The 20,723-nt window shown below is 42.4% G+C and overlaps 1 protein-coding gene across 1 annotated transcript in view; it reads left to right on the top strand.

The window, feature by feature from the left end:
- The window catches only part of LOC130291605 (rho GTPase-activating protein 6-like), an 851,736-nt gene that overhangs the window by 479,302 nt on the left and 351,711 nt on the right, over positions 1-20,723 (top strand). The window contains exon 6 of the mRNA XM_056540562.1: positions 20,410-20,602. Coding sequence (XP_056396537.1) covers positions 20,410-20,602 — 193 coding nt within the window. The remainder of the gene's footprint in view (positions 1-20,409; positions 20,603-20,723) is intronic.

The following is a 20,723-nucleotide window of genomic DNA, read 5'->3' as shown; positions in this document are numbered from 1 at the left end:
CCAAACTTTTGATCCCCACTGTAGTCCCCACGAAACAAGGCATTACATACAGAAGATCTAAGAATCTTCAAAATGTAATTGCCCCTAATAGAAAAAAAAATGTTATGCCAAATAATTCATCTTTAGTATCTTCCAGATGGGGGTGCTTACCGTGTAATAAGAACCACTGCTTATGTTGCAGTATGATGGATCCCTTTACCAACAAATTCTCCCCTTTTTATACAAAAAAATCTTTGAATAATAATCAGTGTTTAAATTGTAATACTCAATATGCAATTTATCTTTCATCATGTAGTTGCAAGTTGCAACATGTTGAGCGTATGATCCAGACTGTGCACTGCCGTATGTCCAAAAACTGTTCCAATATTAAGAATCAGTTCCCTCTACACAGTGTATCGCGTCATTTCACTATTACCCACAAAAAGGATATATCCTCTTTACGTTTAGTTATCCTTGAATCTATCCCAGTAAACAAACCTAATCTGTTCCAATATTTAATTAACAGAGAATCTTATTGGATATTTACACTCCCTACGTTAATACCAAATGGTTTGAATGAAACCATAGAGAGTGCTCGCTAACGTTTGACCACTCTCTATTTTTTAGTTCTTCTGTATATCCCTATTCTATTATTTATGTATATTTTTATATTTTTAGACTTTTTTCAAATTTATTATTTATATTTTCTCATCTGTTATTATTTTTCATTATTACATTTTCATTTTTATATTTTTTTTTATTCTTTATATTATTTTTATTATGATTTTTTCTTTTACTCTGTTCTATTGTGTGTTTTTTTTTTTTTTTTTTTTTACATATTTTCATTTTGTCAATACTGGGTACTACATATTATATCATTTAATATGTTTGGTGTTTTTATCCAGATGTATATAATTTTGATGCTGGTATATTTATATGTACGTTTTTGATTTTTGAGTTTTCTCCGTATTGTGTTATTTGTCTAATGTGTATTGGCCCACTGGGGACCCTCCTACTGACCTGTCCATTCACTATCAAGATAAATTCGCTACCCATATGTCTCTACTCATGCCTGATGAAGCTGCCGTAGCAGCGTTGCATTCTGGGAGAATAAACTACTATTGCTTTTACTTACCTGTCGACATCCTGTGTCCTGCGCCGCATGAAACCGGCGTTCCTGTCAAAGCTGTTTCTATTTCCTTTACAGGGTTGGTCCATGGAAAATATTTGCAAGGATCTGTTCCCATTACAGTTTTCAGCTATGCTGAGACATGACCTCCTAAGCATATTCAGAAGGCAATTCCCAGACTTCTGTCACTAACTAGCCAGGTCTGGAAGAATAAACACACCTAGTTCTTTGTTGCAATCAGACCCTCTTCTTGAACCTCTGTAGCAGGACACCCTAGGCAGGATAAACTTTACTGGAACAGTGCTAAAGATGTTGACAAACTAACTCTGAAGGTGAGAGAGCTGCAGAAGATGTTCTCACACTAACCGGATTGAGATGCTCTCTGACCAGAGGTCAGAGCTGGACTAGAATAAACGTGTTCTTTTGATCCTCCCCGCATTCCTAGAATTGTGATGGAGAAGAACAGTCAATGGACATTTTACAGTGCAATAGACTTATGGGTAGAAATTCTTAACTCCTTACACTTTATTTAAGGCTCAGTGCATGCATGTTATACATAGAGACACAGAAAAATAAATTTGTAATGTAATAAACTTAGCGAGGTAGGCCTCAGCATTTTGAATAAGACTTTAGACAGATCAGCAAACCTTATGTGACTTCAACTGGTGCTTCCACTCACTGGCTCACCACTAAGTACTATTTTGGTACACGGCAGGAAAGGGTTAAAGTTTTCACAACTTAGACATTTATAAAATATCCACAGAATGGAAAATACTAATTTAATAAGAGCTATATTTATCCAAATAAAGTGGCAAGCAGTAAAAATGTTGTTAGAATTTTTAACTTGTTGCTATGTGAAGGGAATTAGGACATTTGGCGCTTTTTAACAGAAAAACACAGCTGTTTAGTAAGAAATTAGTGAACACAGAATTTTTTACCTTACTACAGTTATATAAATTTTCACCAACGGGGGACATTCTTTGTTTTGTTTTTAAAGGGGTACTACGGTGGAAAACTTTTTTTTTTTTTTTTAATCAACTGGTGCCAGAAAGTTAAGCAGATTTGTAAATTACTTCTATTAAAAAATCTTAATCCTTCCTGTACTTATTAGCTGCTTAATACTACAGAGGAAATTCTTGTTTTTTTGGAACACAGAGCTCTCTGCTGAATCACGGACAAAGTGCTCTCTGCTGCGTTCTCTGTCCATTTTAGGAACCTACCAGAGTAGGAGAAAATCCCCATAGCAAACATATGCTGCTCTGGACAGTTCCTTAAAGGGGTATTCCAGGGAAAAACTTTTTTAATATATATATCAACTGGCTCCAGAAAGTTAAACAGATTTGTGAATTACTTCTATTAAAAAATCTTAATTCTTTCAGTACTTATGAGCTTCTAAAGTTAAGGTTGTTCTTTTCTGTCTAAGTGCTCTCTGATGACACCTGTCTCGGGAAACGCCCAGTTTAGATGAGGTTTGCTATGGGGATTTGCTTCTAAACTGGGCGTTTCCCGAGACAGGTGTCATCAGAGAGTACTTAGACAGAAAAGAACAACCTTAACTTCAGAAGCTCATAAGTACTGAAAGGATTAAGATTTTTTAATAGAAGTAATTTACAAATCTGTTTAACTTTCTGGAGCCAGTTGATATATAAAAAAAAAGTTTTTTCCTGGATAACCCCTTTAAATGGACAGAGATGTCAGCAGAGAGCACTGTGTTCCAAAAAGAAAAGAATTTCCTCTGTAGTATTCAGCAGCTAATAAGTACTGTAAGGATTAAGATTTTTTTTATAGAAGTAATTTACACATCTGTTTAACTTTCTGGCACAAGTTGATTTAAAAAAAAAAAGTTTTTCACCGGAGTACCCCTTTAAGCCTCATTATTTCTAGTTATACTCTGTTACACCGTGACTGGTAATGTGACCCATTTTGTACTGAAATCTTTTTCCAATTAACATATTTTTTGTCGCTATGACTAGAAAACTACATTTAGGATACAGTTCAGGGCATTCTTGGTCTTTGTCTTGTATACATTATACTGTATTATAGCAATCTTGGAAATGTGCCATGGTCTGCAGAGCCATGCATAGTTTTACTGCAGAGCACATATACTCAGGGATATTACTTTTTTTCCCTTCCCAAATGTGTACTAAAAATCTATTAAGACAAAAAAAAATGAAAGAAGCAAGTTTGATAATGTGCTGTGATTTACAGGTGTAACAACTGAATAAGGCAAATGTAGACTCAAAAAAAAATAGTAAAACTTAGTTTTATATTGGACTGCTTATACCTACTTTAAGTGTTATTTGCCTCTACTGCATCTGTATGTCCAGACACATGTTTAACCCCTTAAGGACATAGGGCGTATCCATACACCCCCGTTTCCAAGTCCTTAAGGACCGAGGGCGTATGGATACGCCCTGAGCATTTCCGGCCCCCACCGCTAGCCGGAGGGGAGCCGGAGCCGGATGCCTGCTGAAATCGTTCAGCAGGCATCCCGGCATATCGCCCAGGGGGGTCATTAAGTCCCCCCATGTCGGCGATTGCCGCAGATCGCTGGACAATTCAGTCCAGCGATCTGCGGCGGATTCAGGGTCAATCGGGTCTCCAGTGACCCGATGACCCGGAATTACTGGCTTATCGGGGCCGTCAGAGACGGCCCCGAACAGCCAGAGCCTGCAGGAGTGAGGTGGCACTGGTGCCACCTCACGATCGCCCTGATTCGTCGGCCGGATTACCGGCCGACCAATCAGGGCGCCTGCTGCAGGTGTCACTCCCGCAACCCGCTCCGCCCCTCTTCCGGAGGACGTGAGCGGGTGCTGGAAGACGACCCCGGGTGCTGGGGACCCCGATCCCCGGCGTCCCTGTTGGGATCGGGGCCCCAGGAGCGACGGCGGTGGCGGCGGCGAGGGACAGTCCTGTGTGGATCGTTGGAGGTGAGTGACAGCCTCCTGCTGTTGCTTAGCAACAGCTCCCAGCATGCAACAAGGGCATGCTGGGAGCTGTAGTTATGCAACAGCAGGAGGCAGACCACCACAACTCCCAGCATGCCCTTATGGGCATGCTGGAACTTGTAGTTTTGCAACAGCTGGAGGCACATTCTTTCTATGGAAAAGTGTACCTTCAGCTGTTGTATAACTACAACTCCCAGCTTGCACAAACAGCTCAAGTGCATGCTGGGAGTTGTAGTGGTGCATCTGGTGGTTGCATAACTACAACTCCCAGCATGCCCGTTGGCTGTCGGTGACTGCTGAGAGTTGTAGATTTGCAACAGCTGAAGGCACACTGAGTTAAGTAGTAAACCAGTGTGTCTCCAGCTGTTGCATAACTACAATCCCCAGCATCCCCAGCCAATGTAGTATGCCTCCGGCTGTTGCATAACTACAAGACCCAGCATGCCCTTCCGCTGTCCGTACATGCTGGGGGTTGTAGCTTTTGCAACAGCTGAAGGCACACTGGTTGCAAAACACTGAGTTTGTTACCAAACTCGGTGTTTCACAACCTGTGTGTCTCCAGCTGTTGCAAAACTACAACTCCCAGCATGCACTGATAGACCGTCCATGCTGGGAGTTGTAGTTTTGCAACAGCTGGATGTTCCCCCCCCCCCCAATGTGAATGTACAGGGTACACTCACATGGGCCGAGGATTACAGTAAGTATCCGGCTGCAAGTTTGAGCTGCAGCAAATTTTCTGCCGCTGCTCAAACTGCCAGCGAGAAACTACTGTGAACCCCCCGCCCGTGCGACTGTACCCTAATAACACTTTTTCATTTATTTTTTATTTTTTTTCTCTGTTCCACCTCTAGGGGGAGGAGGAGTAGATTGGGCACAGGTGTATAAATCTTAGCTTGGGACTCTTATTGAGAGCTTGCTCTTTCTGAGTGTTGTTCTGTAAGAGGGGGCGTGAAAGAGGAGTTTCAAAAACTGGAGTTTGAAAGCAGGAGGTTGAGATCGCTGTGAGTTTTAATTTTTGAACCCACAAGGTCTACAAAAAATTTTAAGTGTAATTTTGACTGTCTGTTTTTTCCTATACATTTGTGAAATCCCCATTACTAGATGGCCTCCATGTTGGAAAATGCAGTCCAATGTACATCCTGTTCAATGTATGCAATCCTTGAACAACAGTTTGAGGGTGCATATTGTTGTGCGAGATGTGTGCTAGTTGTCCGTTTGGAAGCCCAGATCCTGCATCTAGAGGGGCGACTGGCAACAATGAGAAGCATTAACAACATGGAGAGGAGTCTCCTGCTCACTGAGCAGGCACTCTCGGGAATAGAGGTGGGGGAGGACAGTGGGACGGAGTTGCAGGACAGTCAGGCAGTTAGCTGGGTTACAGTTAGAAAGAGAGGTAGGGGAAAAAGTGTCAGGGAGGCTAGTCCTGAACTGGCACACCCCAACAAGTTTGCCCGCTTGGCAGATGAGGGGGATGCCATTACAGAGCTAGCAGAACTGCAGCAGGATACCGCCTCTGACCGCCAGGGGGGTGTCTGCTCCAGTAAGGAGGGAGGGAGGAGTACAGGGCAGGCCAGACAGGTACTAGTGGTGGGGGACTCAATTATTAGGGGGACAGACAGGGCAATCTGTCACAAAGACCGGGATCGCCGAACAGTGTGCTGTCTGCCTGGCGCACGAGTTCGGCACATCGCGGATCGGGTTGACAGGTTGTTGGGCGGGGCTGGAGAGGACCCAGCAGTCATGGTACATATTGGCACCAATGACAAAGTAAGAGGTAGGTGGAGTGTCCTTAAAAATGATTTCAGGGACTTAGGCCGCAAGCTTAAGGCAAGGACCTCCAAGGTAGTCTTTTCTGAAATACTACCAGTACCACGAGCCGCACCAGAGAGGCAGCGGGAGATCAGGGAGGTAAACAAGTGGCTCAGAAGCTGGTGTAGGAAGGAAGGGTTTGGGTTCATGGAGAACTGGGCTGACTTCGCTGTCGGTTACCGGCTCTACCGTAGGGACGGGCTGCACCTCAATGGGGAGGGTGCAGCTTTGCTTGGGGAGAAGATGGCTAGAAGGGTGGAGGAGTGTTTAAACTAGGGACTTGGGGGGAGGGAACCTACAGCAAAGAGGGGGAAGATAGTGTAGATAGAGAGGTGGGAATTATAAATGTACCTGGGGGTGGAGCGGAGGGAGGGGTTAGAATAGTTAATAGGAATAGGCTTCATAGGAAAATAAAACTTACACCCTTGAATCCCATTAACCCCAATAACATAAAGGATGGAAATGTAAAGTGTATGTTCACAAATGCCAGAAGCCTAGCAAATAAAATGGGGGAGCTTGAGGCCTTGATACTGGAGGAACATATTGATATAGTTGGGGTCACTGAGACATGGCTGGACTCCTCGCATGACTGGGCTGTCAATCTGCAGGGGTTTACATTGTTTCGCAAGGATAGAATGAACAGAAAAGGTGGTGGAGTCTGTCTGTATGTAAGAAGTGGTATGAAAGTCAGTGTGAACGATGCCATAGTGTGTTATGATTCTGAGGATGTGGAATCATTGTGGGTAGAATTACAAAAGGAGGGAAATACTGAAAAAATAATATTTGGGGTAATCTACAGACCCCCTAATATCACTGAAGAGATAGAAGTTCGGCTTCATAAACAAATAGAGAGGGCCGCCCGGGCAGGTACAGTGGTAATAATGGGAGATTTTAACTATCCAGATATAGATTGGGGTCCGGGGTTGGCTAAAACTACAAAGGGGCGACAATTCCTAAATTTATTGCAGGATAATTTTATGGGCCAGTTTGTGGAGGACCCAACAAGAAGTGATGCCTTGTTGGATCTGATCATTTCCAACAACGCAGAGCTGGTTGGTAATGTAACTGTGCGGGAAAACCTTGGTAATAGCGACCACAATATAGTTACTTTTGACTTAAAATGTAGAAAACAAAGACAGGCGGGGAAGGCAAAAACATATAACTTTAAAAAGGCAAATTTCCCTGGGCTGAGGGCTGCACTACAGGACATAGACTGGGGGGAGGTGTTCTCAAATACTGATACAGAAGGTAAATGGGACATCTTTAAATCAACTCTAAATAACTATACAGCTAAATATATACCAAAGGGGAACAAATATAAACGATTGAAACTAAATCCTACATGGCTGACACATGATGTTAAAAGAGCAATAAACAACAAAAAAATAGCCTTCAAAAAATACAAATCTGATGGGTCAGCGATAACATTTAAACAGTACAAAGAGCTTAATAAAATCTGTAAAAATGTAATAAAAACAGCAAAAATTCAAAATGAGAGACAGGTGGCCAAAGAAAGCAAAACTAATCCTAAATATTTTTTTAGATATATAAATGCAAAAAAACCAAGGACAGAGCATGTAGGACCCCTTAATAATGATAATGGGGAGGTTGTCACGGGCGATCAAGAGAAGGCGGAGCTACTGAATGGGTTCTTTAGTTCTGTATACACTATGGAAGAAGGAGCTGACATTGGCCAGGTCAGTGCTGGTAACACATCATATAATGTACTGAACTGGCTTAATGTAGAGATGGTACAAGGTAAGTTAAGTGATATAAATGTAAGCAAATCCCCAGGACCGGATGGACTACACCCAAGAGTTCTTAGAGAGGTAAGTTCAGTAATATCTGTACCCCTGTTCATGATATTTAGAGATTCTCTGGTGTCTAGTATTGTGCCAAGGGACTGGCGCAAGGCGAATGTGGTGCCAATCTTCAAAAAGGGCTCTAGGTCTTCCCCAGGAAACTATAGACCGGTAAGTTTAACGTGCATTGTGGGTAAATTGTTTGAAGGACTTATAAGGGATTACATACAGGAATACATAGGGGATAATTGTATTATAAGTGATAGCCAGCATGGGTTTACTAAGGATAGAAGTTGTCAAACCAATCTAATTTGCTTTTATGAAGAGGTGAGTAGAAGCCTTGACAGAGGAATGGCTGTGGATATAGTGTTTCTGGATTTTGCTAAAGCATTTGATACTGTCCCTCATAGACGTCTGACAGGTAAGTTAAGGTCTTTGGGTTTGGAAATTTTAGTTTGTAACTGGATTGAACACTGGCTCATGGATCGTACCCAGAGAGTGGTGGTCAATGATTCGTACTCTGATTGGTCCCCGGTTATTAGTGGTGTACCCCAAGGTTCAGTACTGGGCCCGCTGTTGTTTAATTTATTTATCAATGATATAGAGGATGGTATTAACAGCTCTGTTTCTATCTTTGCAGATGACACCAAGCTTTGTAGCACAGTACAGTCTATAGAGGATGTGCATAAGTTACAAGATGACTTGGATAGACTAAGTGTCTGGGCATCCACTTGGCAAATGAGGTTCAGTGTGGATAAATGTAAAGTTATGCATCTGGGTACTAAAACCTGCATGCATCGTATGTCTTAGGGGGGATTAAACTGGCAGAGTCACTGGTAGAGAAGGATCTGGGTGTACTTGTAGATCACAGACTACAGAATAGCATGCAATGTCAGGCTGCTGCTTCCAAAGCCGGCAGGATATTGTCATGTATCAAAAGAGGCATGGACTCAAGGGACAGGGACATAATACTCCCCCTTTATAAAGCATTGGTACGGCCTCACCTGGAATATGCTGTTCAGTTTTGGTCACCTGTCCATAAAAGGGACACTGCGGAGTTGGAAAGGGTGCAGAGACGCGCGACTAAACTAATATGGGGCATGGAACATCTTAGCTATGAGGAGCGATTAAAGGAGTTACAATTGTTTAGTCTTGAGAAGAGACGTTTAAGGGGGGATATGATAAACGTATATAAGTATATTAATGGCCCATACAAAAAATATGGAGAAAAACTGTTCCAGGTTAAACCCCCCAAAGGACGAGGGGGCACTCCCTCCGTCTGGAGAAAAAAAAGTTTAGTCTCAAGGGGCGACACGCCTTCTTTACCGTGAGGACTGTGAATTTATGGAACGGTCTACCTCAGGAACTGGTCACAGCAGGAACAATTAACAGCTTTAAAACAGGATTAGATACATTCCTGGAACAAAATAAGATTAATGCTTATGAAGAAATATAAAATCTCATCCCTTCCCCAATATCGCGCCACACCCCTACCCCTTAATTCCCTGGTTGAACTTAATGGACATATGTCTTTTTTCGACCGTACTAACTATGTAACTATGTAACTATGTAACTACACTACACTACCACAAAATAAAATAAAAAGTAAAAAACACTACATATACACATACCCCTACACAGCCCCCCTCCCCTCCCCAATAAAAATGAAAAACGTCTGGTACGCCACTGTTTCCAGAACGGAGCCTCCAGCTGTTGCAAAACAACTACTCCCAGTATTGCCAGATAGCCACTGACTGTCCAGACATGCTGGGAGTTTTACAACAGCTGGAGGCACCCTGTTTGGGAATCACTGGCGTAGAATACCCCTATGTCCACCCCTATGCAAGTCCCTAATTTAGGCCTCAAATGCGCATGGCGCTCTCACTTTGGAGCCCTGTCGTATTTCAAGGCAACAGTTTAGGGACACATATGGGGTATCGCCGTACTCGGGAGAAATTGGGCTTCAAATTTTGGTGGATATTTTCTGCTATTACCCTTTTTAAAAATGTAAAATTTTTGGGAAAAAAGGCATTTTAGGTAAAAAAAAAAAATTTTTTTTTTACATATACAAAAGTCATGAAACACCTGTGGGGTATAAAGGTTCACTTAACCCCTTGTTACGTTCCCCGAGGGGTCTAGTTTCCAAAATGGTATGCCATGTGTTTTTTTTTTTTTGCTGTCCTGGCACCATAGGGGCTTCCTAAATGCAGCATGCCCCCCATAGCAAAATTTGCTTTCAAAAAGCCAAATGTGACTCCTTCTCTTCTGAGACCTGTAGTGCGCCAGCAGAGCAATTTTCACCCCCATATGGGGTGTTTTCTGAATCAGGAGAAATTGGGCTTCAAATTTTGGGGGGTATTTTCTGCTATTACCCTTTTTAAAAATGTAAAATTTTTGAGAAACCAAGCATTTTAGGTAAAAAAAAAATTTTTTTTTTAATATATGCAAACGTCATGAAACACCTGTGGGGTATTAAGGTTCACTTTACCCCTTGTTACGTTCCCTGAGGGGTCTAGTTTCCAAAATGGTATGCCATGTGTGTATTTTTGCTGTCCTGGCACCATAGGGGCTTCCTAAATGCGGCATGCCCCCAGAGCAAAATTTGCTTTCAAAAAGCCAAATGTGACTCCTTCCCTTCTGAGACCTGTAGTGCGCCAGCAGAGCAATTTTCACCCCCATATGGGGTGTTTTCTGAATCGGGAGAAATTGGGCTTCAAATTTTGGGGGGTATTTTCTGCTATTACACTTTTTAAAAATGTAAAATTTTTGGGAAACCAAGCATTTTAGGTAAAAAATTTTTTTTTTTACATATGCAAAAGTCGTGAAACACCTGTGGGGTATTAAGGTTCACTTTACCCCTTGTTACGTTCCCTGAGGGGTCTATTTTCCAAAATGGTATGCCATGTGTGTTTTTCTGCTGTCCTGGCACCATAGGAGCTTCCTAAAGGTGACATGCCCCCCAAAAACCATTTGTCGCTCCTTCCCTTCTGAGCCCTCTACTGCGCCCGCCGAACAATTAACATAGACATATGAGGTATGTCCTTACTCGAGAGAAATTGGGTTTCAAATACAAGTAAAAATTTTCTCCTTTTTACCCCTTGCAAAAATTCAAAAATTGGGTCCACAAGAACATGCGAGTGTAAAAAATGAAGATTTTGAATTTTCTCCTTCACTTTGCTGCTATTCCTGTGAAACACCTAAAGGGTAAATACACTTACTGAATGTCATTTTGAATACTTTGGGGGTGTAGTTTTTATAATGGGGTCTTTTATGGGGTATTTCTAATATGAAGACCCTTCAAATCCACTTCAAACCTGAACTGGTCCATGAAAAATAGCGAGTTTGAAAATTTAGTGAAAAATTTCAAAATTGCTGCTGAAATTTGAAGCCCTCTGGTGTCTTCCAAAAGTAAAAACTCATAAATTTTATGATGCAAACATAAAGTAGACATATTGTATATGTGAACCCAAAAAAAAATTATTTTGAATATCCATTTTCCTTACAAGCAGAGAGCTTCAAAGTTAGAAAAATGCAAAATTTTCTTTTTTTTCATCAAATTTTGGGATTTTTCACGAAGAAACGATGCAAGTTACCATAAAATTTTACCACTAAGTTAAAGTAGAATATGTCACGAAAAAACAGTCTCGGAATCAGAATGATAACTAAAAGCATTCCAGAGTTATTAATGTTTAAAGTGACAGTGGTCAGAATTGCAAAAAACGCTCCGATCCTTAAGGTGAAAAAGGGCTCGGTCCTTAAGGGGTTAAATATTTTGTTCACTGTCCAAAGGATACAGAAGATAATTCAGCTGCTTGTGTCTTTAGTGGTAAATAGGTTTAGTGTCTTTCTAGTCTTTCTAGTCACCTTAGTAGCACAGGATTTGGTGCACGGCACCACTCACCAGCCACAAGAGGTGAATTGGAGCGCACAGTCCGGGCTGGCACAAGGGGTTTATGCCCGTCTGGAGAGGATCGCAGAGTCTCCTGGTGGCTTGGCAGTCCTCGTCTGGCACAGGTGGCGTCTGGCCTGGTAGGGAAGTGGTGTCCATGGCTGGTAAGCTTGAAGTGGACACAGCGGTGAGTCTGTGATGGTGCAGGAGTGAGAGCCGGCGTCTGCGTGTGAATGATGTTCTATGAACGCACATGTGTCAGTGGTCCCAGGATAGAGGGCATCCAGCTGTTGCAATTGCTAGAACAAAGTTGATGGTTGGTATACTAACTGTATACTTGCTGGAACGTATTAATATCAAAGCTTATATCAAATCCAGACGCGTTTCAAGGCCGCAGGCCTTTTCTTCCGTAGCGATCTAGGAAAAAGCCCACAGCTTTGAAGCGTGTCTAGCTTTGATATCAATACATTCCAGCAAGTATACAGTTAGTATACCAACCGTCAACTTTGATCTAGCATTTGCAACAGCTGGATGCCCTCTATCCTGGGACCACTGCCATACGCGCACTCATAGCACATCATTCACACGTGGATGCCGGCTCTCACTCCCGCACCATCACAGACTCACCGCTGTCTCAACTTCAAGTTTGTCAGCCATGGACACCACCTCCCAGGGCCATTTGAAGGAATTTGGGGGCCCCAAGCAAAATGGACATGGAGGCCCCCCGCCCCCCCTTGATGTTCACGCACGTCACGCTCTAGGGCCGGCCCTAGAGCGTGGCGCCGGCCCTTGAATGCTGGGAGCACGACGTGAGCGAATGTCGATACGAGGCCCCCACATTAGGTTCAGCACAGTTCCCCCACGTTAGGTGCGGCACAGTTTCCCCCATGTTAGGTGCGGCACAGTTCCCCCCACGTTAGGAGCGGCACAGTTCCCCCCACGTTAGGTGTGGCACAGTTCCCCCCACGTTAGGTGCAGCACAGTTCCCCCACGTTAGGTGCGGCACAGTTCCCCCCATGTTAGGTGCGGCACAGTTCCCCCCATGTTAGGTGCGGCACAGTTCCCCCCACATTAGGTGCGGCACAGTTCCCCCCACGTTAGGTGCGGCACAGTTCCCCCCACGTTAGGTGCGGCACAGTTCCCCCCCACATTAGGTGCAGCAGAGTTCCCCCTACATTAGGTGCAGCAGAGTTCTCCCCACATTAGGCTAGCAGTGTTCCCCCACATTAGGTGCAGTATAGTTCCCCCACATTAGGCAGTATAGTTCCCCACATTATGTGCAGTATAGTTCCCCACATTAGGTGCAGTATAGTTCCCCCACATTAGGCAGTATAGTTCCCCACATTAGGTGCAGTATAGTTCCCACATTAGGTGCAGTATAGTTCCCCACATTAGGTGCAGTATAGTTCCCCCACATTAGGCTGTAGTTCCCCCACATTAGGTGCAGTATAGTTCTCCACATTAGGTGCAGTACAGTTCCCCCACATTAGGTGCAGTATAGTTCTCCCCACATTAGGTGCAGTATAGTCCCCCACATTAGTTGCAGTATAGTTCTCCCCACATTAGGTGCAGTACAGTTCCCCCACATTAGGTGCAGTATAGTTCTCTCCACATTAGGTGCAGTATAGTCCCCCACATTAGGTGCAGTATAGTTCTCCCCACATTAGGTGCAGTACAGTTTCCCCAAATTAGGTGCAGTATAGTTCTCCCCACATTAGGTGCAGAATAGTCCCCCACATTAGGTGCAGTATAGTTCTCCCCACATTTGGTGCAGTATAGCTACCCACATTAGGTGCAGTATAGTTCTCCCAACATTAGGTGCAGTATAGTTCTCCCAACATTAGGTGCAGTATAGTTCCCCACATTAGGTGCAGTATAGTTCCCCACATTAGGTGCAGTATAGTTCCCCACATTAGGTGCAGTATAGTTGCCCCACATTAGGCTAGCAGTGTTCCCCCACATTAGGTGCAGTATAGTTCCCCCACATTAGGCTGTATAGTTCCCCACATTAGGTGCAGTATAGTTCCCCACATTAGGTGCAGTATAGTTCCCCACATTAGGTGCAGTATAGTTCCCCACATTAGGTGCAGTATAGTTCCCCCACATTAGGCAGTATAGTTTCCCACATTAGGTGCAGTATAGTTCCCCACATTAGGTGCAGTATAGTTCCCAACATTAGGTGCAGTATAGTTCCCCACATTAGGTGCAGTATAGTTCCCCCACATTAGGCAGTACAGTTTCCCACATTAGGTGCAGTATAGTTCCCCACATTTGGTGCAGTATAGTCCCCCCACATTAGGTGTAGTATGTTCCCCCACAGACATACAGCATCCAGCCATACAGTGTATGGCTGGAGGCTGTATGCCAGTTTACTGCCCTACTTCAGTGTTCTGACCACTGCTCCTTTTGTCCGGCCACCATAGCAGTAGGTCCCGTGACTGGAGGAGCGGTGGTCAGAGCACTGAAGCTGATGTGCCACTGGTCACTTACCATGCTGGCCAGCGCATGTCCTGTTCGCTGCTCTGCTCCTCCGCGTTGCTTTCCAATGGGTGCACGCACAGGACGGGGTAATTGCCCTGTTCCCCCCCCCCCTGGATCTGCAACTGCATGCATTATATACACACACAACACACTGTTCACATTACATACTGTACATGTATGCTTCATACACACACAGATACTGTACACATTACATACTGTACATGCATGCTTCATACACACACATATACTGTACACATTACATACTGTACATGCATGCTTCATACTCACACAACACACTGTACACATTACATACTGTACATGCATCATACACACACACAACACACTGTACACATTACATACTGTACATGCATCATACACACACACTGTACACATTACATACTATATATGCTTCATACACACACATACTGTATACATTACATATTGCACATGCATGCTTCATACACACACAACACACTGTACACATTACATACTGTACATGCATCATACACACACAACACACTGTACACATTACATACTGTACATGCATCATACATACACACACACATTGTACACATTACATACTATACATGCTTCATACACACACACTGTACACATTACATACTGAACATGCATGCTTCATACACACACAACACACTGTACACATTACATACTGTACATGCATGCTTCATACACACACACAACACACTGTATACATTACATACTGTACATGCATGATTCATACACATGCACAACACACTGTACACATTACATACTGTACATGCATCATACACACACTGTACACATTACATACTATACATGCATCAAACACACACTCACACACACACACTGTACATGCATGCTTCATACACACACATACTGTACACATTACATACTATACATGCATCAAACACACACACTGTACACATTACATACTGTACATGCAACAAACACACACACACACTGTGCACATTACATACTATACATGGATCATACACACACATACTGTACACATTACATACTGTGCATGCATCATACACACACATACTGTACACATTACATACTGTACATGCAACATACACACACATACTGTACACATTACATACTATACATGCATCATACACACACATAATGTACACATTATATACTGTACATGCATCATACACACACACACTGTACACATTACATACTATACACACATCATACACACACACTGTACACATTACATACTATACATGCTTCATACACACACATACTGTATACATTACATACTGCACATGCATGCTTCATACACACAAAACACACTGTATACATTACATACTGTACATGCATCATACACACACAACACACTGTACACATTACATACTGTACATGCATCATACACACACACACTGTACACATTACATACTATACATGCTTCATACACACACACTGTACACATTACATACTGTACATGCATGCTTCATACACACACAACACACAGTACATATTACATACTGTACATGCATGCTTCATACACACACAACACACTGTACACATTACATACTGTACATGCATGCTTCATACACACACAACACACTGTACACATTACATATTGTACATGCATGCTTAATACACACACAACACACTTTACACATTACATACTGTACATGCATGCTTCATACACATGCACAACACACTGTACACATTACATACTGTACATGCATCATAAACAAACTGTACACATTACATACTATACATGCATCAAACACACACACACACTCACACACACACACACTGTACATGCATGCTTCATACACCCACATACTGTAAATATTACATACTGTACATGCATCATACACACACACTGTACACATTACATACTGTACATGCATCATACACACATACTGTACACATTACATACTATTCATGCATCAAACACACACACACACACTGTACACATTACATACTGTACATGCAACACACACACACACACACTGTACACATTACATACTATACATGGATCATACACACACACATACTGTACACATTACATACTGTACATGCATCATACACACACATACTGTACACATTACATACTGTACATGCATCATACATACACATACTGTACACATTACATACTGTACATGCATCATACACACACATACTGTACACATTACATACTGTACATGCATCAAACACACAGACTGTACACATTACATACTGTACATGCATCATACACACTCATACTGTACACATTACATACTGTACGTGCATCATACACACACACACACACACACACTGTACACATTACATACTGTACATGCATCATACACACATACTGTACACATTATATACTGTGCATGCATCATACACACACACTGTACACATTACATACTGTACATGCATCATACACACAGACTGTACACATTACATACTATACATGCATCATACACACACACTGTACACATTACATACTGTACATGCTTCATACACACACAGATAGAATAGATCAGTGTTTCCCAACCAGGATGCCTACAGAGGTTGCAAAACTACAACTCCCGGCATGCTGGGAGTTGTAGTTTTACAACAACTGGAGGCACCCTGGTTGGGAAACGCTGATATAGATACACACATGCACTTTACATATAGTCATCCACAGTAGTAACACACACACAGGCACAGTACATAGACATACACATATGTACACACATATATATCCACACATAAATGCTTATACACACATACACACACACACACACACATATATATATATATATATATATATGCAGGGACACCTACTATAGTCAGGCCCCATGTTGTATAGCCTCTGCCGTCTCCTTTCCTCACAGCTCTCTCCTTCCCCCTCCCCTTCCTCCTGCTCAGATGGCTGAAGGCTGAGAGAAGAGTCCGTGCTGAGGGAAGATACCAAGTGCAGTGGGGGGTGGGGGGAGCATGATTGTGGTTAGGTGAGAAGAACTCCAAAGCTGCAAATTAGTTTATTTAAATAAAATGTCAGACATTTGGGGGCCCTCTTGTTTGACTGTGGCCTGGAGCACAAAATCCAAGAGCAGGATTGTTAATCGCTACAGGATGGACAAGCACTGGCTGTGCTGGGGGGCCCCCAGCCAGCTCGGGACCCCAAGCAATTGCTTGGTTTGCCTGTCCTGTAGCGACGGGCCTGCCATCTCCCCACCAGGCCGGACACCACCCGTGCCAGCCGAGTACTGCCAAGCCACCAGGAGACCCTGCGATCATCTCCTGACGGGCAGTAACCCTAGTGCCGGACACAACCGTGCCAGCCCGGACTGTGCGCTCCAATATACCTCTTGTGGTCAGTGAGTGGTGTCGTGCACCAAATCCTGTGTTATTAAGGTGAAATACTGTTGTTACTATACCACCAACGCTTTTGCATTACTAATGGAACTTTAAGAAACTATTTCACTATACCACCAACAAACTTCTTACTATACCACCAATGAACTTTTCTTATGAACAATTTTACCATCAACGGCAGTTATATATCCTAACATAAATTATTATTACACCTATCCTAACATTAATTATTATTACACCAATCCAGCTGCTATTATTTTAATCTAGTTGGTATACATGCATGGAATTTTCTATCTGACATTTATTATATATTTTATTTAATAATAAATTGTTATATATTTTATTACACTACTGGATCCGATTTATCTTTCCTACTCTCCTTTATCCTATGTACCTTTGAGGACTGGCGTATATAATTTACTTTATACATATTTCCTACATATTTCTGGCCTTTTGGGTGAAGGCAACACCAGTATCCTTGGGTACATACGCTTGTCCTAAGTGAGCTACACATCTTTTTACTCTCTTGTGAAAAAAGTATACCTGTCATTTGCAAAAACTTTTTATATAATGTAGATAATAGCATTATATGTATATTTGTAATATACATTGGTTAAAAAAATGTGCATATTTTTGGGGTAAAAAAATGCAGTCTAATACTGAAATACAGGAAGTTAATATGGACAAGCGGGGCTCTGTGCACATAACCTCTGTGACATGCCCCGTCTCACACACCAGGCTAATTGACAAAACAAGAGCCTGCACAGAGCCCTGCCTGTCCCACCCATACTTCCTGTATTTGGTCTCTGCCAGGGCCGATTCTGCCCTTGATGGGGTGCCACTCGGCCTGCTGCAAGAGAGTTAGTAGCCAGCATCCGAAGCACCCGCTGTTTATCCGATACACCCGTTGAGCCAGCACCACCATCGCACCCCATAACCGTATCCCCCCCCCCCCGGGTACCATAGTAATCTGCATTCTTCATCCTGCTGGAGGAGCGCAGTCCTAGCTCCAAGGAAGACACACAGGTCAGGTCCGTCCAGCATCCTGACATCACGCGCGCCTCCATACATCCGCCCCAACCACCTCGCCTCTCCTGAGCGATCATGTCTGCTTTCAGCAGCAACATGCTCCTCAGAGGCAGACAGGCATGATGTCCTCTGCCTCATCGCTGATGTCCTCTGCCTCATGACATCACAACTCCGTCTCCGCCCCTCCGCAACCACTCGGGCTATAGAGGACAATGAGTTCACTACTGACAGTCAATGGGGGCTTGTGTGCAGATTCTTACAGCATGTGTAAATGAACGAGTATGTTTGTTTGTTACAGTGTGTCACCCGAGAAGTAAGAAGATTACACAAGGAGGAGGTTTTACTGTGTGTCATCCCAGTAGTAAGGAGATTACATGAGAAGGTCTTTTTTCTTTCAGTGTGTCACCCTAGTAATAAGGAGATTACATGAGGAAGGGGTTTGTTATAGTGTGTTGCCTCAATAGTAAGGGAATTACATATGGAGGAGGTTTGTTACAGTGTGTCATCACAATCGTAAGGAGATTACATGAGGAGGAAGGTTGTTACAGTGCGTCACCTCAGGAGTAAGGTGATTACATGAGAAGGAGGTTTGTTACAGTGTGTCACCCCAGGAGTAAGGAGATTATATGTGGAGTGGGATTGTTACAGTGTGTCACCCAAGTAGTAAGGTGATTACATGACAAGGAGGTTTGTTACAGTGTGTCACCCCAGTAGTAAGGTGAGGCATGTGAAATGGTGGGCCAATGAGCGGGGTCAAGGGGCTGCAAAATTAGCTTTTACCTAGATGGGGGCAATACCTGCAGGGACAGTATTTTTTCATCTAAAAATATGCAATATTTTTAACCAATGTATATCACAAATATACATATAATGTTGTTATCTACATTATATAAAAAGGTTTTACAATGGACAGGTAAACTGATCTCTGCTCATTGTTTTGTGACCATATTTTGAACATGTAAGTGTGTATATAAATCTTTTATTTGGTATCCTTATTGTACTATATCCAATCCAAAGGAGGAAGATAAGCCACCAAATGTTTTTTTATTTGATTTATTTATATACTTTTTTTTTTCACTAATAAGCATCCACTGAAGAAGTTTTCATTTGTTTTGGAGGATAGTACAGGAACACATCAAAAACCCTTTTTTATTTTCTTGTAGTTTGTATGAAATAAAGCAGAAAGCAGAAATGAATCAAGCCAATGTGCATCCAGTGGAACCCATTGGGTTATAAAGAGCTCTATCAGGCTGTGTAATGGTGTCCATCGGTTTAACAAGGATAATAGTATTGCATGTTGATCTATTCTTCCTGTCGCATATGATAGAATCTGCAATGGAGGTTTTAACAAAGATGTGAACAGTGCCTAATCTGACATAGTAGTATTTTTAGTGCAATGCATTAGGCTAGGTTAAACATTGACGCTTTCTTCCATCCTGTTCAGGCTCAGTTCAGATAATTATTTTATTCTTTAGCAGAATGGATCATCAAACGTGTCAAAACAAAACTGACACTGCCGGGTTCCGACGGACCCCATTCACTTGAATGGGGTCCATCAGGGATCCGGTAATTTAGCAGAGAAAAAAAAAGAGCACGTGCTGTGTTTTTCTCTGCTAAATTCCTGTCGTTCTGATGGAATTGCAGACGGAACTCCGAATAGCATTTTAAGACGTGTATCATATCAAACTAATTTTTGTGAAAGAAATATAACTCTGTGTACTTGCTCTTTTTAAGCTGGATAAATGTGACACTCCTGACTCATTTAGTAGCTATACTCTAGGAATGCATTGGAGTTTATAAAATATGACAGACACCCAATGTTTACATTCTGTGCAGAATGAAGGAATACCAAGCATGTAGCTGTTAGTTCTAATAGGTTCTTGCATGGTGTTTTTGGACAAAAGCTAGATGGAGTTTGGAGTCTGTTACAATATTAATACTGGTAATGTAATTGTTTTTCATAAAAGCAGGAAAATTTGAAACATATTCAAAGTTAATGGACTGATGATTATGTTCAATTTGTATCTGTAGGGTGCACTCTCAGTTAACTCCATTGCAGAGCTCGATGATGGAGATGATCGTCTTCTTGAAGCACTACAGTTGTCACATCCTGCAGAACTGAGTCCCCAGCAGGAAAACCACAATCATTGCCTAAGTTTGAATCCAATTTACAAACAAGTGCCACGGATTGTAGAGAGATGTTGCTCTCACATTGAGAAGTATGGTAAGATGCTTGACGACATTTGGAAAACTAAGATTAAATAATCCTGATGCAATAGCCTCAGGGTATATGATATACAAACAGTACAGACCAAAAGTTTGGACACACCTTCTCATTCAGAGTT

The sequence above is a fragment of the Hyla sarda genome, chromosome 9 (genome assembly GCF_029499605.1).
Source record: "Hyla sarda isolate aHylSar1 chromosome 9, aHylSar1.hap1, whole genome shotgun sequence".
NCBI classification, from domain to species: Eukaryota; Metazoa; Chordata; class Amphibia; order Anura; family Hylidae; genus Hyla; species Hyla sarda.
Note: the sequence above shows the minus strand (reverse complement) of the source record. Positions and strands in the feature narration are given on the sequence as shown.